Raw genomic sequence first — 25,180 nt, forward strand, 5'->3', positions numbered from 1 at the left:
TATAAATTCACCCTATCCAACTTCATTTCTTTAAGGTTTTCACTGAGGACACTTCAACTAATCAGTCTGAAAAGAAAACAAACTTCATTTTATTTACTATTGACATGCATCCTCAGGGGTTAATTTTAATAAATATATGAAGAAATCAATGCCTGTTGAAAACTGGTCACAGCTGTTGAGTCCAGAATGTAATCAGAGAGCTGCCTTTAACCCGTGCTACTGTCCGTGCCAAATAGCTGCATTTTCAATTTCTGTTTCAGTCCCACTGCTGCCAAACCATGAAATGTGCTATTCCATTTTCATCTATACAGTCTCCTTCACTTTCCATCCTGTAATGACATAAATCCAGCCTGTTGAAAATGCAGTTTGTGGCAGCATGGTGATGTATGCACTACACAGATAAACAAGTTGTCAGGAATCAGAACCTTGCCAGTATAGTAGAAGTACCTGCCTTAACTTTCTCCCACATTGTAGCCTATAAAAGTTTTGACCCAGAAAGCACACAGGTTAGACAGCCAAGGAATATATTCCTTTATTTGAAAACTGTATTTATACTAACATCCTCCCAGCATGTATCCTCTACAGGAAAAACTTCATAGTCCCAGTCATTATTTGAAATTACCGGGAATTAAGTCCTGTGAAGTTTATCCTGACTTTCATTAGGGCCATCTTAAAGATGGGTAAGTATATGCAGTCAGTTACATTGAATCTCCTTGCTGTAAAAATCCATCATCTCTTACCCTTTCCCCATCCTGCTACGTGCTCTTATGACAAAGTGCAAGGATTTACAGCCTCCTGTGAGGAAAAAATGTAATTGCCATGTGAATTCCATCTTCATAGACCACATATTTCTGCTGATCTTTGAAAGCTCTGATCAAGCTCATCATTATACCTGAAAAACTACTATAAAGAAGAAATGTCTATGCATCAGCATCCCTTGCAAGTGAGGAGAAAGTAACTTTTAAAATCAGTTACTGGAGATGTGTTTGCCTTAAAAAATGAAGCCACGTAGCAGTCACAGCAAGTTGCTATGGTGCTGCCTATTTATGTTCTCTCATGAAATCCACAGTGATCTGGTGAACTGATGCCTATTTCACTTGAGTGGGTGGAAACTAGCAATTCTGAAACTTGGCAAAATAGCCTGTATTGAGCTGTCAGGGAGTGGCGCGTATTAACAGTCACAAAGCAGTGTCAAAAAGAGAAGTCTTAATTCCATGGTGAAAACGGCAGTAGCTGGCAAAGATTTGATCTCTGCTGCCAGGGGTATACATACATCATCATTTTAGCTAGTTGATATCACAAGTTCAAATCAGGACCACCTGGATCTTAACAATCTATGCTGCACGGAACTACTGTCCCCAGCGCTGCAAATAACTCACCTACCCTGACAGCCTGAGGGGTTAATTATATCTTCTGGAATTTCTTTCTGTGGATCAAGGCAGAACAAGTCTTTTATTTGTTCAGCCTAGGCCACTAAGCCATGGCCTAGGATTTAAATCTGTGCTGTAAAGCACTTCTGTGCCATAATCTTAATTCTTATCATTGCACCAATATTTTTGTAAGAGACTGAAAAAACGGCCAGACTAGATCTAATAAATCCACAAGATGCTGTTTGCTAATTGCAGAGCCTTATTTCTCATTTTAAGGACCGCCTCCTCTCCAGCATCAACAAAAGCAATCTTCCTATACTTACTAATTCATTCCTGGAGAACTGCATAACCAAGGGCAGCCAAACAGTGGTGTATCTGTCAATGGTCAGAGCTCCCCTGTTTCACTGTGGGATGTGTGTGTGGCAAATCTACACGTGCAGGAGGGCCATGCCTAGCCCCTGTGTGAGCACAGCCCTTTCACGCAGGCCTTTCACAGTGGCTGGGCTGTCCGAGGCACCACCAGCGCTACATCGCCTGGGTGTTTCTCCAGCGCCTGCCTGCCAGCAATGACCGGTGTGTTTGCAGAAGCCTCCGGAGGCAGCAGGACATCTGAAGACCCTAAGTGTCTCCAGTCTTCAGACGAGGCTGTGACAAGATTCCCAGATAGAAAAAGAGTGTGCGGCACTGGTCTGATCCTTCTCAGGTTATGATTTTCCTTTCTGTGTCTTTTTAAGGGGGGATATACTGAGACGTGCTCCATTCCAAACCCAGAGTAAGTTAAAATGAATGAATACTGAAAATTACTTTGTTGTTTTTCCAACTGCCCACATACGTAGTTCCATTGGCACTGGGGTGAACTCCATGACCAGTCCTTTCGAGCACACCCTCAGGTGTCCTTTTGCACTGCCCCTCTAGAAAATGAGAGTGGTGGAAAACAGGTATTTTCACTTCAAGACAGAGAGCATCTGAGAGGCAAATCCTCTGAGATTGTGCAATCCATTTTTTCTGTTGCACAGCGACGTTTCTCCCAGAGATGACTCTCTCTCCTGTAGACAGATTGCTCCCAGAGATAGGCCCCTGGAGCACGCAAGCCTTGCTGAAGCCTTTGGGTGCCATGCACGGCGTGCAAGCCAGCAGCAGTCCCGTTACCCATCCTTTCACCACTGAGCCTCACTGGGGGGGTGCTGGGGAGCTGGCACGGGGCAGAGCAGACCTCAGTGTACTGTCAGGGCGGTGGCTGTGGCTGTCCGCAGGAGGACCCTGAGGAAACACCCCTACAGCGGCTTCTGTGTGTCTATGGCAGTTCTTACGCAGACAAAGCAGTGTGTTACTTGGACGATAGTCCGTTTTTGCTGGTAAAATTGTTTGCTTTAACCTCCAGCCTGGCACAGGTTGCCCAGAGGGGTTGTGGAGTCTCCATCCATGGGGATACTCAAGACCTGCCAGTGGGATACAGTCCAAGGCAACCATCGTCAGTGACCCTGCATGCGCAGGGGACTGGGGATCTCTGGAGGGGCCTCCCCAACTCAGCTGTGCAGCTTCAGAGTCACTTGTAATTTAAGTAGCCCTCACCCTGAAACTGGCATAGATTTCCTCTGTTTGAATCCCACTCAGTTTTGCAAAAGGAATTAGATTTTCTTGCCACACTTGTCTTTATTTGGGAGTATGAAAGACACTTTAAAAACTGCAGGATCTTCTGAGAAAGAAGCAGCCATCATCACTGTTTACAACTGTTGTCTGATATTCAAATATATATATTCAAATACACAGCAGCTTGAAACGGTACATAAATATCAGTGTGCTGCTTGAGTGTGCCATTCGTTATAGCAGAGCTGTCAGTCCTGTCCATGGGGCACCATGTTGCTGTAAAAGGATAAAAGAGCAAAAAATTGGCAAAAGACAAAAAAGCAAAGTTTCTCATATCATCTGCATCTCAGAATCTAAGTTTTGTGTTGTAACCAGGATCGCTATTGCTATAAACAAATCTATGCTTGCTTAGTTCCAGGATAGAACCATCGTATTATTAAGATTTATGACCAACAGAATGGTAATCTGAAACCATTCTGTAGAAAGTACCTATTTTTGTGTTCTTTAAGGGAACTCAGCTCATTATAATATGAAAACCACACCTCTATAACTTAAGTTACCCACCTCTTTACGAAGCCCCTCACCTTTTGAGCATGCATATATAGGTAGATCCCGTGACTTAAAATGAAATTGATGAATCAAACTAGCCAATGGATGATACTGTGATAAAATACCAATAGTTAGGTACAGAGGTGAGTGTTTAGAATCAGACAAATACGGTGTGTGTGGCTCACTCGGCCTGCTGGCCGCTTTGGATGCCTAGTACCCTCCCCTGCCCAGAGCTGTAATAAACACAAACATCTCGACGCTGCGTGCTAACGGGCTCCTTGCCCAGCGGGCGAAGAACCGTGTCTCTGAGCCAACAGTGTGGGGGGGAGCGGGGCGGGCGGGGGACGGGAGCGCCGCCGCCCGCAGCGCCAGGCGGAACTGCCGGCGGCTGCTGGGGGGCAGGGAGGGGACGGACTGACGGCCGGACGGGGACGACCCGGAAGGGGAAGGCGGGCGCTTCCGGGCCAGGAGCCGCGGAGCTGGGCCGGAGCGGGGCGGAGCGGGGAGGTGAGGAACGGGCGCCCGTGGGGGTGTGAAGGGGAACGGTGGGGTCCCCAGGAGGGACTAGCGGCGCCGTGGGGAGCCGGGGGCGGAGAGGAATGGGGTGCGCGGGGCTCCGTGGGCAGGGGACGCGGCCCCGGCAACGGGGGCGGGAGGAGGGGACGGGGGCGCTGCGGTGAGGGAGGGGCAGGGCCTGCAGTGGAGGTTTGGGGATCCCTGTGTGATCCCCACGGTGCTGGTGGTGGGACGCTCCTGGGAGGTGGGAGAGGCGAGCGGGGGCGGGGGCGGAGGGGTCGTCGGGGAAGTGACCGGGGGGAGCGGAACCGTTCTGTGCCGGGAGCTCCGTGTTAAGAGGATGGGGACGGACCCGGTGTGACCGTGTTCTCGGGGATGGCTGCAAGCGGTTGTGTGCAGCTGCCGTGCTCGCCCTCTTAGCCTCCCTCACTTGTGCTAGGCTGCTTTGAGCGGGGTCAGCTTGTATGTTACATCCTGTCCGGTCCTGGTGGAGCTCCAGTGGGAGGACTGTCTTGGCCTGGTTCTGGAGGTGCCAGTGCAAAGATCCAGGTAATAAGCTCCTGCCAGACCATCCACAGCTTCTCACCTGTCCCTGCAATAGCTTTCCTTTTTCAGGAGCATGATGCTGGGGCGTGTATTAATGTTGGGCCACTCTGTCACTGGCAACAACTGCTTAATACGAATGGGCTTGTATCAGAGCCGGTGAAGATCCTGCTGTGAGAAGAAGAGGGGGGCTTCTGTTTTCCAAGACAGGTCCCTAATCACTCTCCTGTCCAGGCTCCACAGAGCGCTCAGCCGTCTGGGCAGCTGCTTGCAGAAGGGAATGGGGTCAGGAGCAGGTTAATGTGAAAACAAACTGTATCTTTGGCTTCAGCTTCCCTTCGACCTTTTACTCTCAGTCCTGCAAACTCCTGAGTCAAGAAGCGGCAGTGCACAGGCTGCTTTCTGCTGTGAAAGTTCCCCTAAAGGCTTGTCCTTTGGACTCCCATGTCCGAGAAAGTTCCTTGAGAGTGGCAGAACTGGAGCTCCCAGGCTGGGCAGAGTTGCTGGTAGGCTCATCCTTTTGCCAGAGATCCCGCAGTTTTTGGTTGAACAGCTGTGTGGAGTGTTACTTTTATTTTCTAAAACCATGGAACTTGTATAACAGTGTTCTACGATAATGCGCTTCGCTTCAGATGCACACAGATACACCACCATATAGATAATTAACTGCATTTTGAGAGGGTATCTTCTCATGTTACATGGAAAAACAAATAACGTAATGTGCGCCAAGACATTTGCAATGTGCTCAATCATCTTCATAACTAAGGGCTATTTTTTTTTCCCTTCCTCAGCCAAGAGAACATGAATTCAGCAGGGAGGAAAAGAGGAAAGCCTAACAGAGGAGGAGGAGGAAGAGGAAAAGGAAGAGGAGGCAGAGGAAGAGGAGGAGGCAGCAGTGGCCATTCAAACAAGTCTCATCTTGGTGGAAATAGGAAATGTTCAAACAAAATTTGGGATGATGGAGATGATTTTTGTCTCTTTGAGGAACCAAGACTGGAATCCAGGTCCTTCTGTTAATTTGGGGTGGTTTGGCGTAAAGATGTTTGGGATGCTTTAGCGCTGGTTTTTGGACATCTTTAAATATACAGAAGAGTGAAGGGGTGATGAAGCTGTTTCAGTATGAAGCAGCTTTTGCATGTCTTTTTTGATTAACATTTTTAACATAGCTAGGAAAGTGGGTTTTTTAAATAATATTAGAAACTCTGATTTTCTGGTTTGGTCATAAACTAATTTCAGAACACCTTTGACCAGAAAACACTAGTAAGCACGATACTAATTTTTGTGTATTACAAAGCAGAAGCTGGGCCATGGAAGATAAGCATTTTAGAATGAATTTCGTATCCTGAATTTATGCTGACCAATCTAGCTTAGAAATACATGGTTGTACTGTAGTCTGAGAGCTGCTCTACCATGCAAAGTGTTTGCTTTGGATTTGGCATAGAATAATACATATGTGTGTGTGTGTGTGCACAGATATATAGAGACACATATCCTGGTCGCATAAGAATGAACCCAACTGAATAATCCTTAGCTGTTGGACTTGTCTTACTTTGGTTTTCCTGTTTTGAATTACAAAGTTGGGTGCTAACACATCCAAATTCAGTCAAGATTGTTTGAGCCAGGCAAATAAGTCATTGTTGTGTTCTATTTTAATTTTTAGATCAAATGCCCCTGCCAGAAGAGGCGGGCAAACAAAACGGAGACCTGAAGTGAGAATGCCTCTGCAGACTATACATATGACATCGGAGAATCAGAGAAGGGTGAAAGAACTTCTTCAAGAGCTTCAAGGGCAGGAGCTGTTTCCTGAATCAGAGTTAGTTTAAACAGATGCACTAATTCTGGCTCTTCTAGATGAGCATGCTTTAACAGGCACACTGTTAGAAACAAAACCAGTATTCTTTTTTCCCTTAACTTTTAATTTGATCTCAAATCCTCTGGTTTTGAGTCTGCTTTGTTCTTCTACAATATTAACTCTGGGAAAGGGGTAGAAGGATCCTCCATTTAAATGGAGGATTTAAGACTGCAGAGGCAGCGTTTTGTGTCTACTCAACAGTATAATATTGTTTCATTTTAATTTGATAACTCTTTTTATCAGAGTAGCTGGTTCTGGTGAAGACGATGACAAACTCAATTACCTTGATAATGAACAGTGCTGGTCAAGAGATCAGGAAGTTTCTGACGTGATACCAAGGTCATCTGCTGAGCTAGCTGAGCACAGAATTGTGGAAAATGAAGTGTCTTCGTTTGCTGTGCACAAACTCTCCAGGTGATGCTTTTCAGTGAATAATTTGTGTCCCGAAGAGGTAAATCACTAGTCTTGATACAGTAAGCCCTCAGTGCTTTAACTTCCTCTTGACTCCAGGGAAGTTCTGTGTGCAGAACTGTTAATTTTGTATCTGCTACAAATTTAATCCTCAACTATATGAATTCAAAATAATGGTTTTATGAAAATAAGTCACTCCAGACTTTTTTTGGTGAAGTTTTCAGTTTTTTCTCCAAGACAATAAAACAGATATTGGGAAAGCTCGGGGAGCATTGCTGTTATATGTATATTTCTTCCAGGTAGGTAATGTTTCAAACCCTTTTAAGTGTTTTTCATCCATTTTGCTCACACATTGAGCATTACTTAACTATTTTTATATGGGAGATGACTCAGCTTTTTCTGAAGAGTTTAATTTATACAGTTCAACGGGGAAATCTAATCTTGTCATGTGCTACATTCTAAGGTGTTGAGATAGTTGCCACATAAACTAATTTGTCACCTTATCAACAACAGACTGACATTCACAGATACCAAATTACTGCCTGCCACTGTCATTTAAAATAGCAGAAATATTTTGGTGTGGGTTTTTTTTCCCCCAGTAGTGGTAATTGTATCTCATGCCATACGTGCTTCCTTACTGTAAGCCTAGTCAAGCAGATCTGTGGTTATTTTGCTTCATACAAATCTGTCATTCACTTGTTGCCATGTTGTCTCTGTTCTGTTGCAGGTATGGTTTTAACAGCGAGCGATGTAGAACAGTACTGAGATCCTGCAATGGTAATATTGGGGCATCATTGGAGTATTTGCTATTGCAGTGCTTTACTGAAAGATATGGAGAGAAGATGCAGATTTCTGCGACAGCTGCTGAAGCCAGTCAAGAAGAATGTTTAGAACACAGACAAGAAGAGGCTTTTGCCCTTCGGTCAATCTATGGAGAAAAATTTGTAGAAAGAATTCAAAACCGTGTTTGGACTTTTAGTTTGGAATTGGAGTACCTAGCAAACAGGCTCACCAAATCTAAACAAGAGGGTGGTTGTACTAGGGATGGAGCAAAGCAGACTCCAAAGGAAATATGTAAATTTTATCTCCAAGGAGGCTGCAGGTTTGGTTCAAAATGCAGATTTGGACATGAATTCCCTTCAAACCACCCATTAAAATCAACCAGGAATTCTGTAGATGATGTTCATCTCAGACCTAACAGTGATGGTCCCATATATGAACTTGAAGTAAGATTTCCTGAAGAAAACAAGTATCCACTTCAAGCACCTCTTGTGGCATTTTATTCTACCAATGAGAATCTACCTCTTGCTTGTCGTTTACACATTGCTGAATTCCTCTTTGGAAAGGCCTTGATAGCTGCAGAGTCTAGTGAACCAGTGGTATACACCCTAGTGACTTGTTTAGAAGATGAATCCGAAATAAGTGAATTACTTAAAAATACTTGCCACAAGTATAGTGTTCCTCCTGTGTCCCTGCTGGCCACACCTTCGGTAAAGCTACAGACAAAGAGTACATCTGGTTCAAATCAAATGTCTGAAGGTATGCCAAATTTCCCTCTACAATTTCTGGGTTAAGAACAGTCAAAAAGATTAAATAAAAAAGAAAAAGAGAAGGCAGAGAGCCCAATTCAGGCATTTGTTCCAAATCTGTTTCTGGAGACTAAGGTCATGGAGTGAGCCAGATCCATAATCTGTCTGTGCCTCTGGAAGTCCCTTTCATAATAAGAGGGCATTTCTTCTGGCAAGAACTGAGTTAAAGGAACACAGAGCTGAAGAGTTTGGGTTGGCAGAGTGAGCCATACCTATTCCCATACAATCAATAAAAAAGCCATTAAGAGATGTGATGTGAGCTCACCAAAACTGACCAGAGAAGTGTGCTTGGAAGGGAACGAGAAAGGTTGTTTGCAAGCTTTGCTGCATCTGCTACTCATTCAGAAACTTTTTTTTTAAAAATTCTTTAAAATTACCAACGCCTCCTCAAAATTAATTTTGTAAAGGTGGATTTAAGGCTAAGTAAATGTTGCAGGCAGTTCTAGAATGTCGTTCAAGGTATCATTGTGGTTTTTGCATGCAATTACGTTGATTTCACGGGGGGAGAGGTGGGACTGTTGCTTGTGGCAGGATGACATCAACTCTGTGGCACTGGTGACCTTTAAGCTCTCAATTCCAAAACTTTTTATCTAAGGCAAACTTTCTTCAAGAGAGCTTTCAAGAACAACTGCATCACATTTTAGAGCACCTAAACAATGACAACCTATTGTTTGGTTATAGTAAAACAAATTACTACTTTTTTTTAACAGATCCACAGAAAGACAGCTTTGTTTCAGAAGTTGAAATCAGAGATTCCAAATAATCTTCCCCATGTTATAAAATCTTCCTTATGTGATAAAATACTTTGCTTAAATAAATAGAGCCTTAAAAGTTTCAAGGACTAGTTTACTGTCGGAGCAAATCCCACTTCAGTTTATAGGCAGTAGGCACAAAAGTACCTGATCCAGTTTCAGGCTTGGTTTAAAAGTACTTGGCAGTGTTTTAACACTTCACGTTATAGTGTAGTTTTAATTAAAGCGGATACTGCCATCACAGTCTAGTGCTCTGTAGAAGTGGTTGTGTGGTGAATTGGAGAGGGGAGCTGAGACACATGAAAAATGTTCAGAAAGGCAAACCAGTTACCGATCTGGCTCTCCATGTGGCAACCCAGGTCATGGTGGTGCAGAGCACAGCTGGTGCAGGGGTAGTGACAAGTGGGTTGGAGCTGGAGAAGTTGTGGTTTGTTTGGTGGGGTGAGGGGAGGTTTGCTGATAGTGTTGAACTAAATACATGTCAAAAGCAGTCCTGCAGACCCTCGGCTCCAGTCTAACAAGGTTCTTTGTTGAGAATGCTCCTGGAACATGTGTGTTTCTGCTGCAGTGCTGTGAGGTCCTGTTCCTTAGTAACGAGAATACCCAACTATACATTTTCTGTCTCAAGCTTCAACAGTGGCAGAGCCCCAGGAAGAAGGGGAGGTGGCACAAGAGGAGGAGGAAGATGAGCCTGAACAAGTTGTTGTGGAGAACGAGAGTTACGTGAACCTCAAGAAAAAGCTTTCCAAAAAATATAATGTACAGGCAAGGTCTCTGTATAATGAAAATATTAAAGTCTGTGCACAGTTTCAACTGAAAAAGGTATAGTGTACAGAACAGAGTATCTGTTTTCATGCTTACTTTAGAGAAATAAATATTTAAGCCACAGGCTGCTGTTTCAGATGGTTCTATTCCACTCCACTGGTGTTCTTACTGACATGCTGTCTGTTTTTGTGCATCAGTCATCTAGGCACTTCCAGTCCATGTTGTATGAAAGACAGAAGCTCCCTGCATGGCAAGAAAGAGAAACCATTCTTGGCTTGCTGGAGAGCCACCAAGTTCTTGTTGTGAGCGGCATGACAGGGTAAGAGTATGATTGCACATACAGACTTTATGGCATATACTTATATATAGTATATACTTGTATATAAGTATACACAGAAGAATGTGAAATACGTATCCCTGTCCTGAAAAGGTTAGGGTTGTGGTCCATGTGTGACCAGTGACAGCAGTCCTAGATGAACTTCATGTGAAGGACGACACTAATGAAATAAAGTAAATTTCAAGTGGAATGCAGTCAGTTTACATGGATGGAAGGTGTTGGGTTTGTGCGTTTTGTTTTTTTTTTTAATTAATCCCTGACTTTGTCATGCAGATGTGGGAAAACCACTCAGATTCCTCAGTTTATTTTGGATGCTTCATTGCAAGGATCTCCAAGCAGAGTTGCAAACATCATCTGCACTCAGCCTCGCAGGATCTCTGCCATTTCTGTGGCTGAACGTGTAGCCAAAGAAAGAACGGAAAGGGTTGGACTCACTGTTGGATATCAGATCCGTCTAGAAAGTGTAAAGGTATATGTGCTTTGCTTGTTCGTTTTCATTTAGTTCTATTAAAATGTGCTTAGTGCTTCTGTAGCCTACAGAATCTCTGCCCTATATCTGCCATGTAGTGAGACAAGCAAGTCTGTATCACCGGTATTCTATATTAAATTATGAAATACAGTCTATATTTTATTTCATCTCAAGTTGAACGGTCCACTTTACAGAATGAGAGTGAAATACTGTGTCTGTATTTTTGTTTTGCTTTCTGTTGAAAGGTGAAGGGATCTGAGAGTATGAGTAGTACTTCTGTCCTCTGGAAGGCTGCTGACTTAATTTCCACTTGTCTCTATTTCCATTTGCCTCCCAAGTGGACATTGAAGGGTACAGCTTCAGTCAGCCAGAAGTGGGGGTTGAATTCAGACTTGGAAGTGAAATTTTGTTTACATTGAAGATGGTTGCTTTTTCCAAGAACTATGTTTAAAAAAGAGATTCACTAAATCTTTCTAGGCACAGAGATCGGAGTCATTTATCAGAAAGGAACTTCCACAGGAAAAACAGTTCAGATTTTTTTGTTTACCCCTTATAGTTAGCAATGCCCCCTGGTAAGAAGCAGGTGTTCCCAAGTTTTAATCAAGAGAGAAATGTTGTTCAGCCCATCTCCAGCAGGGATTGTTTGTTCCCTTTCTGTCAAACCTGGCACTCAGCTGAAACCAAATGCTGTATAGCAACTCATACTCTCATTGCACTGTGTTCTTGCACAAAGTCAACTAAATGCTTTGTCTTACTCTTCAAGTCCTCAGCTACCAGACTCTTGTACTGCACTACCGGTGTGCTGTTGAGAAGGCTGGAAGGAGATCTGACTTTGCAGGGAATCACACACGTTATTGTTGATGAAGTTCACGAAAGAACAGAAGAAAGGTAAAGAATCTCTTATCCCATAAGCCAAATGAAGAAACACAGTCAAAATGATAAAGGTGACTAAGGTGCAAATAAATGAAGTCAGACTTGTCAGTCCTGTGGCAGTAACGTGGGATGGTGGAAGGAGTGTAGTTTTAGGTTCTTCCCTTTGAGCAGTAGGAAGTTGTATTGCAGCAGCTTACAGGGAAAGCACATCTCTTAAATTTTTATGCCTCTGATCTGCCATCATATTGCAGTGGTGTTGAAAAGAGGTTTTGGATGGGGCTGGAGGGTTAAGTAACTTTTTAACCACAGTTGTCTGGTTCTTACTCTACCCTTATTTCAGCTTTTACCAAATACCCTAATTGTTCACATGCCCTTTTGGGAATTATTCCTCCTGATGCAGGCAGGGTTCAGCAGAGCACCTGCAAGGGGCAAGCGCTCATGTTTTCTTTCAGCCTATAGATTTTACTAGTTACAAACGGTCTCATCCTATCCTGCTTCAGCCTTCTCCAGATTTTCCCCACTTACCTGCTGATGCCAGGCAAAAGATAATGTCTGTCAGTATCTCTGTAAACTAAGTGGCAAGGACCCTTCTCTTTGATGCTTTCCTCGTGAAACACTGCAGTGTGGTGGCTTTGACTGTGACCTGTTATTCTACAGCTCAGATTATATTTTAGCCTCATAAAATGACTTGTGTCTCTCAAGGATTCTTCTTCCTTTTCATCTAAAATCACTTCAAGCCAGTCTTCTAGGCTTGCCACAAAAGCTATAAATATGTAGGGAAGAATACAGTGAGCAGTGTAGTGAATAAGTTTGAATAACTCTTCCAGTGAGGAAGAGGAGCAAAAAGGACTTATTTGTAACTTTGAGTTAATTGGTTGTCTAATGTTCTTGTGTTGTCATTAATGTAATTAATTTACGAGGTAGCTTAAATTAATTTGACAAGTAATCCTGACACTCTAGAAAGCAACAACCGAAAAGTAAGCAGATTGTCTTCCGTTAATTTACTGCATTATTAACCTCCAGCCATTCTGAGAAGCTCATGCTTCTGTGATGGTATCGCTGTGCTCTTGAAAACACCAGGAAGGTGGACAGAATAAGGAGGAAAAAAAGAGACTCTGAGAGTTAACACTGAAGAAATTCAAATGTCTTTTTGCTTGTTTTTTTTTCAGTGACTTCTTACTGTTGGTTTTGAAGGATATAATGGTTCAGAGGCCAGACCTGCGCATTATACTAATGAGTGCCACCTTGAACGCAGAGCTTTTTTCTCAATACTTTCATTCCTGTCCAATCATTAACATACCAGGTGAAAACCATTCATTTTTATTATATTGTCACAGTCATTGTTTTAGGGGATTGTTTTTAGTATTTCTGCTTGTGAAGAGTTTCTCAATTCAGGTGCAAGGGGCTAATTTGCAAAGTGGCAAGATGATGGTTTATACAAGAACTATGATTCCAAGGGCTTAGAAGGAAAGATCAATGAGATTTAGGAAAGACTAGAAATTGAGCCTTTTTTATGCTGTGTCTATACCAGCAGAATTTCCTTCCCCAAAAGACAAAAGTGACATGGTAAGCATGATGTGGTTCCCTGAGCTAGTTTCACCACAGCTGAAGACTCTTCTCCATCCTTGTGAAAAAGAAGCAGTGAGGGGATCCAGCTGGATGTATACACATTTAACCAAGTGTGCCTTTTAAATTGCCAAGTTATTACACGGAGCATGACATGAACGTGTAGCCTCATGGAAGTGTTCCCATAAGTGTATCAGCCCCTCTCTGATTTTGTAAGTGCATGGTTGCCAAACCATGGTTGGAAAACATCAACTGTTTCTCCTGGACAGAACTTGTGTTGAAGAGTGCAGGTAAGAGCTGTGAAGCCGGTGTGTGACATAATAACCTATGTGAAATGATAACAGTCTTCTATCTTTTTCCTCTTTTCTCCATGTTGTGTAGCATGTAGATTTATTCTCATGTTTCCTTTAGGTAGAACGTTTCCTGTGGATCAGTTTTTTCTAGAAGATGTGATTGCAATTACAAGGTATGAAATTGCCAAACATTCTCAGATGTATTTAGCCTTTGAGGTTGCACCATTGACCTTGAGACTGCAGTAGTTCTGTGCACAGATTTAAATCCTCTCAAATCTCCCCCATCACTTGCATTCCTAAAGTTCTACTAAAGCACCAACTTTAAACTTCTTATACTTCATATACTGCAGTGAGGTCTAGGATCTCATGCCAAAACAAGCCTTTTTGCATTAGATATCATAAGTACTCAAGAAAAGGTGAGTTTTGCCATGAAGAGTTTGTTGGAGCTTGTGCTTTACTTGTTTCAGTGGTGGTTATACAGTGGCAAGAAAAAGATATTTGAAGGGTGATTTCATCACCGAAGGTGAAGAATACAGGATACCAAACAATTCCTTTTGTAAGCCCTACCTTGCAGCTCAGGTATCAGATTTCTGCTACCATTTGTAGTTACTGTAGAGTCACAGCAGCTCAGATATTCCAGACAGTAGATTGATCAGCTGTTTTAAATTACTTGAGGATTGTTGCTCTGAGCTTCCCACTTAACTGTCAAGATCAAGTTTGCAGCCCTAGTCTTTAGCATCACAGCTTTTAAAGACTAACATCCTAATATGGAAGGACACCTTGACCTCGATACTGTCTGTGGTTTTGCAACCTACTTATACAAAGTTCCTCTCAGATTTATATATAATACTTGTGATACCCTATCTCTGTAGCTAATTACTAGAAAGAGACTGTTAGGCTTCTTTCTACACCACTAAATGTTCTGTTGTTCAGGTACGTTTTAGAGGACAGTAGTCCCTACAGGTGCAAGACAAAGCAAGAAAACAAACAGAATGGAAGACAGAAAAGAACTGCATTTGAAGAAGTAGAAGAGGACCTGAGACGTGCTGGTGTTCTGGAAGGCACTCACACGGTAGTCAAAGATTCAGACCCGGACCAAAAATTAACTCTGAAACAGCTCCTTACACGATATAAAGGTGAGCTCCTTCTTAAATCTAATAAATTGGCATATAACATTTGCCAGCCATGATAGGATGTTAGCATATAATATTATATGTTGAATGTGTGTATATAATTTTGTACTTGTGAAGTTAAGCAGGTCACTACTAGATGAGATCTGAAACCTCCTGCCAGCTTCAAAAGGTAAAAACAAACAAACAAAAAAAACCACCAAACAGCAAACCAAAACAAAACACCATTGTTCTCTTAAACTAGAACAAGGATCTTGGCTGAAAACAGTTCTTAGCAGCTGATAATGGACATATTTTTGCTGAATCTATTCTTGCTGAAGCAGCTTTACTTAAAGTACGGCATGTATCTGTCCACTTCAGGGAGGTCACTTCAGCATGACAAACTTTCCCTGAGAAATTTAGTCGCTCTGTGAATGGCTTAATAAGAGAGGCAGACCTTTCCGTGAACTTCCCACTCTGTCATCATCAAAATCCTCCTTGTGCTTAGTCCTGGAGAGTTCCTCCCTGCACACCCTTATGGCGAGCTCCAGAGTGGTATTGAGTGACAGCCATTGCTTAAAAGCTTCAGATTCCTGCTAGACAGTTAGCATCTCAGAAGAGTAAGGGAATCTGGGTGTCTCGTTGGTGTAAGAAACATTGGAAGGAGGAGAGAGAGCTCCAGAAGGTAGTCCTGGGAATATCTGTAAGTGGCCATATGAAGGCTTTTGGCTCCTCTAACTGCTGCTATGTGAACATGTCATTCTGCTAGTGGATGAATCCTGGTCTAGGCTGTGCACAGGGCAGGTGTGAGTGTCAGTAAAGCACAAGAAAGGAAGAGCTGAGACAGAGGAAAGCATTGAAGAGGGGATGTGAGGCATTGAGTCACTTACAGAACTACGTCAGTCAGGTCTAAGCAGATGCTGATTAACCCAAAGTGCGGTTGGTTGTTCAGCCTCACTGCTTCAGTGCATCCAGCAGATGTTTTTTACAAGAGGTGGACTTACTGTGTGGTTTATTTCTTTTTCCCCAGGGGTTAACAAGACAGTGTTGAAAACAATGGCTGTCATGGACTTGGACAAAGTTAATCTGGAGTTAATTGAAGCCTTGCTGGAGTGGATAGTTGCTGGCAAACATTCATACCCCCCAGGTAATTTAATTGTCCTTGAGAGATAAACAAAAGTAGGTTCATGGAGGCTGTGTGCTTATAGACAGCCCAAAGCTAATGTTTTGCATGCAGTTTCTGTAGTTATTATTTTGGGAAAAAAAAAAAAAAAAGTTCTAGCTGAGTAACAAAGCCCCTGATATACATGGGATGGGAAAGGTGAGAGGATTGTCTACTTTGGAAAGTGTTTGCTGATGGACAGTTGCAGCCTGTGTAGTTTTTTTGTACAATAATTGCAAAACAGAGCTGGAGTTTTGACTTAGGCCTTCTGCACAGCAATAAAATATCATGCTGTCCTTTCTGATGAGTGATTTTTTTTTTCTTTTTTTTTTTTAATCTATGTATATAGGTGCTGTATTGATATTTTTGCCTGGTCTAGCAGAAATCAAGATGCTTTATGAGCAGCTCCAGTCTAATGCTCTTTTTAATAACAGGCACAGCAAGAGGTAAGGCAGAAAAGCTCCAAAACTCTCGGGTTTTACCCATAAATAAAAAGTAGCTTCCTGCAGAAAGCCTGTCTTTATCCCGGGATAAATAAAGGTTATTAGATGTGTGAGACAGCTTGTGATGTGAAGGTTTTGACTGCAGTCAGGGTAATTCCTTTTCTACTATCTTATTGGCTTGGTCTTTTTTTTTTTTTTTCCTCCTCAACTCGGGAGGGTTAGCTGTTCTTGGAGACCCTAGTGATGAGTGTTCTCCATTTTGTGTTCTGCATGATCCAGTGGACTGCTGGAAACTTCACCTCAGCCCTTGTTCCGTTTCAGAACGTTTGCTGAGACACATTCAGTTGTGGTTGCATTTGGCCTTCGATTGTAATATGGAGATGTAATTGGATCTCCTTGACTAAACAGTTTTTACACACATGTCCTTGGCAAGGTTAGCTGGAGTGATTTCTTCTAGTATGACATTATAAATGGCAGATTTTAGACTTTTCAAAAGAAGCAGAATTTTTCCTCAGCTCAGTTCTGAAACCTGTCCCTTCTGCAAACTCTTCCACCTTCCCTTAGAACATATATCAGAAATAGTATGGCCAGCAGGACTACAGAAGTGATTGTCCCTTTTTACTCAGCACTGGGAAAACCACACCTCAAATATTGTATTCAGTTTTAGGCCCCTCACTACAAGAAAGACACTGAGGTGCTGGAGTGTGTCCAGAGAAAGACAGCAAAGCTGGTGAAGGGTCTGGAGCAGAAGTCTTATGAGGAGCAGCTGAGAGAACTGGAGTTTTTTTAGTCTGGAGAAAAGGTGGCTCAGGGGAGACCTTATCACTCTCTACAACCATCTGAAAAGAGGTTGTAGTGAGGTGGGTGTCAGTCTCTACTATGTAACAAGTGACAGGATGAGAGGGAACGGCCTCAAGTTGTGCCAGGGGAGGTTTAGATTGGATATTAGAAAAAATTTCTTCACCTAAAGTGTTATCAAGCACTGGAACAGGCTGCCCAGGGAAGTGGTTGAGTCACCATCTCTGGAGGTATTTAAGAGATGTGTAGACGTGGTGCTTAGGGACATAGTTTAGTGGTGGACTTGGCAGTGTCAGGTTAGTGGTTGGACTTGATAATCTTAAGGGTCTCTTTGGAACCTAAATGGTTCTGTGATTCTGTGTCTTAAAGGTGATATAGCGGAGAAGTTTGCTGGTTTTACATTTTTTTGAATGGCTGTGGGCAGTGTCTAGCACTAGCGAGGCAAAGGTGTGTGCAGGCAAATTGTTCCCACGAGGGCAAATGATGGAGATGCACTGAGCATGCTGTCATATTGTCCTTCCAGGTGTGTTGTTTATCCACTTCATTCTTCATTGTCTAGCGAAGAACAGCAGTCTGTGTTCCTCACGCCTCCTGCAGGAGTTATCAAAATCATCATCTCTACAAACATTGCAGAAACATCTGTCACCATTGATGATGTGGTCTATGTGATTGATTCTGGAAAAATGAAAGAGAAAAGGTACTGGGATTCATTCCTCAGGGCTTTGTGATCTGGGGAACTGCTCTATGCCTTGAGCTGCATACTTTAGCTTTCCAGAGATGGGAAAAACTTGAAGGAACTTGATCTGCAGATAACTGCTGCAAATTGGAGGAAGCCAGTCTAGACTGAGATCCAGCTGCAGGGGTGGGAACTGTGTCCATACAGAAGCTGGCAGCATCTGCCTGCTTGACCTCTAGCCTTTCACTCTGCACTCGTGAGTATAAGCCTGTTTCTTCCTGTCCTATAGATACGACCCAAGCAAAGGAATGGAAAGCCTGGAAGACACATTCGTGTCCAAGGCCAATGCCCTGCAAAGGAAAGGGCGAGCAGGCCGTGTAGCCTCAGGTGTCTGCTTTCATCTTTTCAGTAGCCATCACTATAACCATCAGATTATAAAACAGCAGTTACCAGAAATACAAAGAGTGCCCTTGGAGCAACTTTGTCTAAGGTGAGCAAATAGTAAAGGAAAAGGCCCTTCTGTCCCTGCTGCACCCTGTGCACCCCTTTGTACAAAAAGGAAATGAAACAACACAAATTATTTTTTTTTTTACAGTAAAAACTTTATTTTAAACCCTAGTGTTTAACCTTAGTGTTAAACCCTAAGTAGGAATCTGTTCTTACGGACTCTGTGAGGTTGGATGAGGTACTCTGCCCCCCAGCTATTATTTGACATTGCTTCCTGACTTGAAATACATGTTACAGGCCCTCTTCTAGGGAGCATGTTCTTAGATGCATGTTTTCTGTTGTTTTTTTGTTTTGTTTTTATAAAAGCTTGCTTTTTTTGTCCTGTGTGCGGAACTAAGCTGATTTTCTCTCTTTCTAATTTTTTTTCCCCCTCCTTAAGAATTAAGATTCTGGAAATGTTTTCTGCACAGAGTCTTCACTCTGTCTTATCACGACTGATTGAGCCCCCTAGAACTGAGTCTTTGCAAGCATCAAAGCTGCGACTACAAGACTTGGGGGCATTAACTCCTGATGAAAAGCTCACCCCTCTGGGATATCACTTGGCTTCTCTGCCTGTTGATGTCAGGATTGGCAAGCTAATGCTGTTTGGCACCATCTTCCGCTGCCTGGATCCTGCACTAACCATAGCCGCCAGCCTGGCCTTTAAGACACCCTTCGTAAGTATTAACCACGTATCCCACTTTGAGAGCAGTATGTTTTCATACAGCAGCAAAATGCTGTTGTAACGTGCAGCGTACTACACTTGAGTATTTTAATTCTCCTTTTTAGCCTGCATATAAAATATGTTAATGCAGTGCTCATTAGAAAAGTCCACTTACAAGCAGAAGACCAAAACCATACGGCAGCAACAGGTATGTTATTTAGGAGTGAACTGTAGAAACAGAGTGGATATTAGTTTTAATTTGAACTAAGAAGTACAGCCAGTCCATGTGGTCCAAGTTTGGTGTACAAATTGAAAATAAATGGTGATCTAAAAAGCAGTTAGAAATAATTATGAAACAGTAATCGTTACTGTCGCCTTTTCTCTCTCTCAGACCCAAGTGGATTTCAGGCTTGTGTTCTTCTCTACTAAAGGCATTCTCGTTTGAGCTTCAGCTCTATTAACTTGTTAAGATTTGTCAAATGGTGTTTTTCCTGGATCTTGGCGTTCTGTAGCTGCAGAGAGGTCTGCCCAAAATGAAGTATTTTCTGTGAGCTGGTCAATCACAAATTCCCTTTTGGATCTCCTGTGATTAGATAGGGCTATGGGCTTAGGTGCTCTGATGTTGACCAGCATTTCTGAATGCTTCATATTTTCTATTATCCATGGAGAAAATTTGCATTCTGACTCGTGAGCTGCTGTGAAAATACCAAAGATTATGTGCTGTGCAGCTCTTGCAACGGCTTGTCTAAATTGTGGGAGGAAGACATGCTTAATCTGTTACTACCTGTCTAGGTGTCACCATGGGATAAAAGGGAAGAAGCGAACAAAAAGAAGTTGGAGTTTGCAGTAGGAAACAGCGACTACCTGGCTCTTCTCCAGGCCTATAAGGTGAGCTAAAATTCAGTAGCCTCTCTCTCAGAGGTTTGCGATGTGCTTGAAATTCAAGCTGAAATATTTTATTAAAGGTTTTCTCCCACCCTTTCAATTAGGGATGGCGTTTAAGTATCAAAGAGGGCTCTCAGGCAAGCTACAACTACTGCAGGGAGAACTTTTTGTCAGGAAGAGTTCTTCAGGTAAGTCAGTTTTTGTGGCCTTGCACAGGAGCTGGTTGAGACACTGGCAGAGTCCTAGTGATGAAAATGCGCAGCTGGTGAAGAAGACTCTCCTCACTCTGTGTGGCACCCGTCACAGCCCTTTGTCTGTTTTTAGGAAATTGCCAGTCTGAAACGGCAATTCACAGAACTGCTTTCTGACATTGGGTTTGTGAAGGAGGGACTCAGAGCCAGGGACATTGAGAAGTGGTCCCAAGGAGATGATGGTGTGCTGGATGCCACAGGAGAGGAGGTAATTCACAGCATTTCAGGGCTTCAAAATGATGCTGCAGTTTTTCATTTCACCTGGGTGCCAGGTGGGCTATAGACTGGTGGGCTTCTTACCACAGCTGCCTGGCTTTGCCATCTCACACTGGCAGCATCACCCTGTTCTTCCTCCCTGTACATCGTAGGTGCTGGCACTAGCCTCGATTGCCTGAGGCCTTATGTGCCCGGGAAGAACAGGCCCAGATGTGGAAGATGTGTGAAACACTGCTGACTTGACATGTTAGAAGTCAGCGAGTGGTAGAAAGGCAAAGGTCTGACTCCTGACCCGGCCTGAATGTTGGGATTAGTGCCAACCTTATTTTAGGAACAGAATTCCCTTAGAGAGCAGGCAGTGAAATATTTCAGCGTTGCGGACAATCTTCAGAAAGCAGTAGCTCCAGAGCCAGAGATCTCCTAGGGCTGTGTGTTGAGGTGATAAGGGTTTGGTAGTTGTAGAGTCTCACTGTGCATCAGGACAACTTGTGCTTGCTCTCTCTCAGGGGCAAGCTGCTTTTTAGCCAGGCGTTAGGGAACAATTAGGTTTGGCACTAACTGCATCAAGGTAGCTGGTGTCCGATCTGCTCTATCGATAGTGGGGAAAACACAGCCCAGGTCTAGCCCTAGGTGTGAGGCACGGTAACTGGTCCTCCCCTGTAAAGCACAGCAGTGCAGCTATAAAAGTAAACATGTTTCAGGGATTCTTATTCCAGAAGCAGGGCTTTACCTTTTTTTATAGACTTATCTGTAGAATACCTAATGCATGCATTAATTTCACAGGCAAATTCAAATGCAGAGAACATCAAGCTGATCTCAGCTATGTTGTGTGCCGCACTGTATCCCAACGTTGTCCAGGTAAAAGAACGCTTTTTCATTTTCCCTTCTGCTGTCTAGCATATCCACGTGGCCTGCTTTCAGTCTGGGCTGACTGTGGCAGCCTTGAGCCTGGCTCACATTGCCAAAGCTTGCTGCTTATAGTGTGAGAGCCAGGCAGCCGAGCTCCGCTTTGTAGTGTTTGAGACTGCTGCTGTTCCTACAAGGCTGATTTTAGTGTCACACAGAAGCCAGCAGCAAATGTTCTTAAGAAGTTACTTTAAATTACAGCTTTTTAGAAGGCTGAAGTTACAAATGAACAGTCAGGGTTAGCCAGCACCTGGAGTGTAATATCTCTCTAGTGAATTTGACATGTTAGTACCTGAGAATTTTTGGTTTTGATAAAATTAAAACATAAGTTAAAAAGGCTTTTCCCGGTACAGCAGATGTTTATAATTTTATCTTACCATACAGGTGAAAAAGCCAGAGGGAAAATACCAAAAGACCAGTACAGGAGTGGTCAAAATGCAACCAAAAGCAGAAGAGTTGAAGTTTGTTACCAAAAATGATGGTTATGTTCATATTCACCCTTCATCTGTGAATTATCAGGTCAATAATCTTTTTTTCTGAAAAGCATGCTTTTATTTATAAAAGAAATCACCTTTGCTTGAGCAGTTGAGATTACAGTAGGGTCCCTACTGATGTTTAGAAAAAAAAAAAAAATCTTTATGATTGACCAGCCCCGTTTTGAATTGTAACTAATTATGTGTTCCTGAGTTAAGAGTGTCCTCCTAGGCACACAGTTAAACGCCAGCCTCTGGAGTGGAATTAGCAGATGCAGTAACCCCCCAGTTCATGTTTTCTTAAGCTGTGTCTGCAAAGCTGCACACAAAAATCTTGTAGTTCCCCTGGCATCTCCTCTGTATTGACGGAGATTGCATGCATGTGTGTAGCAGCTTCATATGTGTGGATGTCTTCTCCCCACTGCCCCTCCCCAGGCTTTGTCTCTTCAGCTGAAATATTATTTATTGGTAAATAATTCGGGGACATAACTGTGGTTTGCTTCATCACGGATCCTGAACCTCTGAGGTTAATCTCCTTTCCAGTTTACTAGCTAATACTTAGATAAAAGCTCTTCTCTCTCTGCCATGATACGGTAATATTTGGCTCATGAAGTCTGTCTCCCTGTTTGATGATTCATTGTTTTTCCAAGATACAAATGATTTGACTTTACAAAGTGTTTTGTTAATCATTAACCACGTATTTGGGTCACAGAGGCTTTGAACTGTTCACCACTCTTGCTTTGAAAGAGCGTAACAAACACACACATGAAAATGTCCTTAAGCGTGAAATGGAGAACTCGGAGCCTTGAGGCCCCAGTTCATCAACAGATGAACCAGCTCATTTCTCACCTGCTCACTGCAAAGCGGGAAGGAGCAAGGGCTAACTGGCAGTGTTATTGGCAGCGCTTAGGGGTCGGAGCCTGTTAGTCACCCAGGTGCATTTTAGGCACATTTGCCACTGTAGAAGAGCCAGGGGAGGCCTCTGCGGAGGGGGCAGGCAGGTCCACGTTTGCCGGAGCAGGGAGGAGGAGATGTGGCACTTTAACACGGATGTTGTCTACATGTTCCAGACTAGGCACTTTGAGAGCCCCTACCTGGTGTACCACGAGAAAATCAAGACCAGCCGCGTGTTCATCCGAGACTGCAGCATGGTGTCGGTATACCCGCTGGTGCTGCTCGGGGGCGGGCAGGTTCACATGCAGCTGCAGAAAGGAGAATTTGTCATTTCTCTTGACGATGGATGGATACAGTTTGTGGCTGCCTCTCACCAGGTAAGGAAAAGGAGGGATAACCCTGGGAGTGCTGCGGAGCCGTGCTTGTGTGTAGAATGCAGGAGGTGCGATTTACAAGCCATACGCTCTTCTCTGTGTTTTCCCCTGCGTGTTAGGTGGCTGAGTTGGTGAAAGAGCTGCGCTGTGAGCTAGACCAGCTGCTGCAGGATAAAATCAAGAATCCCAGCATGGATTTATGCATGTGCCCCCGTGGATCTCGGATCATCAGTATGATTGTAAAGCTTGTGACCACGCAGTAATGCAAGAACAGCTTTCTGTAAAGACTCGTGGTTTGCTACTGCCTGGGAACAGACCAAGTAACATCGGGGTCTTGTGTTTGTTGTCCCAAACCGTGGTGCTGATCTCTGCAAGACCAAGTTGGCAACAGATTTTTGGGGTGGTTTGTCCTTTGTTTGCAGAGAAGCTTGCATGTTGAAATTAAGGTGGCTTACAGTAGACTCTGGGAAATGGCAAAAATGGCAAATCTCCCAGGAGGAACAGAGACCTCCAAGTAAGAAAGTAAAAGTGTTTTTTCATGAGGCTATATACTAGCAGTAGTGTTTCCTGGTCAGAGCAATACCGGCTACTCAGCTGCTTCATCGTAATGTCTGGACTCGGCCTGTGACATCATAAGCAGCTCGCAAATTAGTTTAAGCACACTTCTGTATTTTGGTCAAGACTTTACTGAGGTAGTCAGTCTTAGCTGACCAGAGATCAATTTGCTTACAATTCAACCCAAAGCCCTTAAAAAGGTGAGAGTGCCTTTTGATTCATGTCAGGGTATTCTGAAATGAATTTAAAGAGTGTCATCTGGCAAGGAGACTGTGCCAGAGCAGTTGGAGTCGTGTCTTGGATCAGTGCAGGCTGTTCTGGTTACAGTGTAAACTCCAGGAGAGTGTGGACAATCCCCTTAAAGCCAGGCTTTGCCAGTCAGCTCTGGGCCGTGAAAAAGTAAAACAGATGAGCTGGGCTGCTGTAGTGCATTAAAAATGGATCCTTGGGTGGATGGTATTGTTCACTGTTAACCTCCTCAGATCAGTGGTAGTCTTCCTCCACCCTGCACAGCTGGAAAAGTCCCACTCTTGGAAGCTTATAGCCAACCTCCTGCTTGGGGGAGCGGCCTGCTACAAGAGAGTGGCGAGATAGTGCAGTCAATTTACTTCTTCCCTTCCACACTGCTTAAATGCAGTGCTGAGCGTTGCTACAGCTGAGCTGCTTGAGGAACTAGCAATTGTAAATAGCAAGGGCCTTGAGTGAACTAACTTTGCTGTCCTCTGTAATAGTAAAACCAGAGTAAACACCATCTCTACCACCTGCCCTGCCTAGAAAGAGCCTTCAGGCTGAGGAATGATGAGCAGAGGGAAGCACAGCAGTGGGGGTCCAAAAACGCACCTGAATATTTGTAGAAGCAGCCCCACAGCAACACACCCTTGCATAAAGACAGGAATACTAAGACCAGCCTAACAGTGCAGCAGAATACTCTCTGCAGGCACGGTGAACTGCAGAAGGCTGAACTGTTGGTCAACAGCAGCACCATACTGCTGTAAGTGGGTTTTTTTCTCAGAGGTCTAGTGAAGAGCCGTTAAGGCAGCCTAGGAATTCTGGGGGTGGGGGGTATTAAAACAGAGCAGAGGCATACCGTATGCTGTCAGCCCTTAGCTCTGTGTGACTTAAACCTGGTGTTGCAGCTGTGCCAGCAAGGGTGAGCAAACTGTTTCTCTTTGGGGGGGATGTGGAGTAAAAGAGGAACAGATTCCCTTTTTCACCTCAGACTTCCCCATTTTCAAAGTGGTGTGTCCTCTTGAAGAAATGACTTCTCGACCAGCAGGGAATGCTGTGTTTTGGATGGAAAACGGTGCTCAAGCAGGGTCTGTGTGACACACCCCCACACACCCCCCGCCCCAGGTACATGCTAAATTCCACCTGAGCTGTCCCGAAGTGAAGGCAAGGGCAAGGAGAGCTGATGCTGTAGCAGGTGGTAATTAGCAGCATCCACCCTGCTGGAGGGAAGACTTGTGAGACAGCCTCATGCCTTGTCTTGGTGGCAGACTGGGCAAGTCTGGGAAGGGAACAAAGCACAGATCAGGAGATGCAATCCAAAGAGGACAGCAGCTACAGCAGTGTCAGCACCCCCCTCGCAGCTCGGGGCCTGGGCTGTGGTGCCAGCGGTTAGTGCGGAGGGTTTCTGTGCAGGTGCCCCATTCCCTGCCACGGCAGACTGACTGCCTGGGAACGGCGTGTGCGCTAACCTGGCAGAGCGGTTCCTTCAGCGGGCCTGTCCAGTCCCTGTAACAGCTCCATTTCCCCTTGCGAGCAGACATCACTACTACCAAAAACTGCCCGAGACAGGTAAGCCAGCCCAGCCTGC

The 25,180-nt window shown here is 43.9% G+C and overlaps 2 protein-coding genes across 4 annotated transcripts; one reads left to right on the forward strand and one right to left on the reverse strand.

The window, feature by feature from the left end:
- Positions 1 to 206: 206 nt before the first annotated feature.
- On the reverse strand, positions 207 to 3,027 carry MORN2 (MORN repeat containing 2). The gene is given in 3 exon segments (XM_042789793.1): positions 207 to 289; positions 292 to 391; positions 2,175 to 3,027. Coding segments are annotated over 3 exon segments (495 nt in total). The 5' UTR covers positions 2,487 to 3,027.
- A 913-nt stretch (positions 3,028 to 3,940) lies between these two features.
- On the forward strand, positions 3,941 to 23,356 carry DHX57 (DExH-box helicase 57). Of its 3 annotated transcripts, none has more exons than XM_042789271.1 (25): positions 3,941 to 4,001; positions 4,460 to 4,571; positions 5,357 to 5,569; positions 6,226 to 6,378; positions 6,661 to 6,831; positions 7,556 to 8,367; positions 9,798 to 9,991; positions 10,132 to 10,253; positions 10,545 to 10,740; positions 11,504 to 11,628; positions 12,783 to 12,916; positions 13,591 to 13,645; positions 14,406 to 14,608; positions 15,612 to 15,728; positions 16,093 to 16,189; positions 17,508 to 17,681; positions 17,950 to 18,150; positions 18,547 to 18,823; positions 19,603 to 19,698; positions 19,800 to 19,883; positions 20,020 to 20,154; positions 20,946 to 21,020; positions 21,453 to 21,587; positions 22,612 to 22,812; positions 22,929 to 23,356. In XM_042789271.1, exons 3-25 carry the CDS (start codon positions 5,367 to 5,369, stop codon positions 23,070 to 23,072), a joined length of 4,104 nt encoding a protein of 1,367 aa, XP_042645205.1. In that variant the 5' UTR covers positions 3,941 to 4,001; positions 4,460 to 4,571; positions 5,357 to 5,366; the 3' UTR covers positions 23,073 to 23,356. The 3 variants fall into 3 exon arrangements, with proteins under 3 accessions (XP_042645205.1, XP_032850663.2, XP_032850664.2); XM_032994772.2 differs by having other exon boundaries at positions 3,988 to 4,013; positions 4,462 to 4,571; XM_032994773.2 differs by having other exon boundaries at positions 3,988 to 4,013; positions 4,462 to 4,571; positions 9,807 to 9,991.
- Positions 23,357 to 25,180: the final 1,824 nt, after the last annotated feature.

The sequence above is a fragment of the Tyto alba genome, unplaced genomic scaffold, assembly GCF_018691265.1.
Source record: "Tyto alba isolate M040663 unplaced genomic scaffold, T.alba_DEE_v4.0 Super-Scaffold_16, whole genome shotgun sequence".
Lineage (NCBI taxonomy): Eukaryota > Metazoa > Chordata > Aves > Strigiformes > Tytonidae > Tyto > Tyto alba.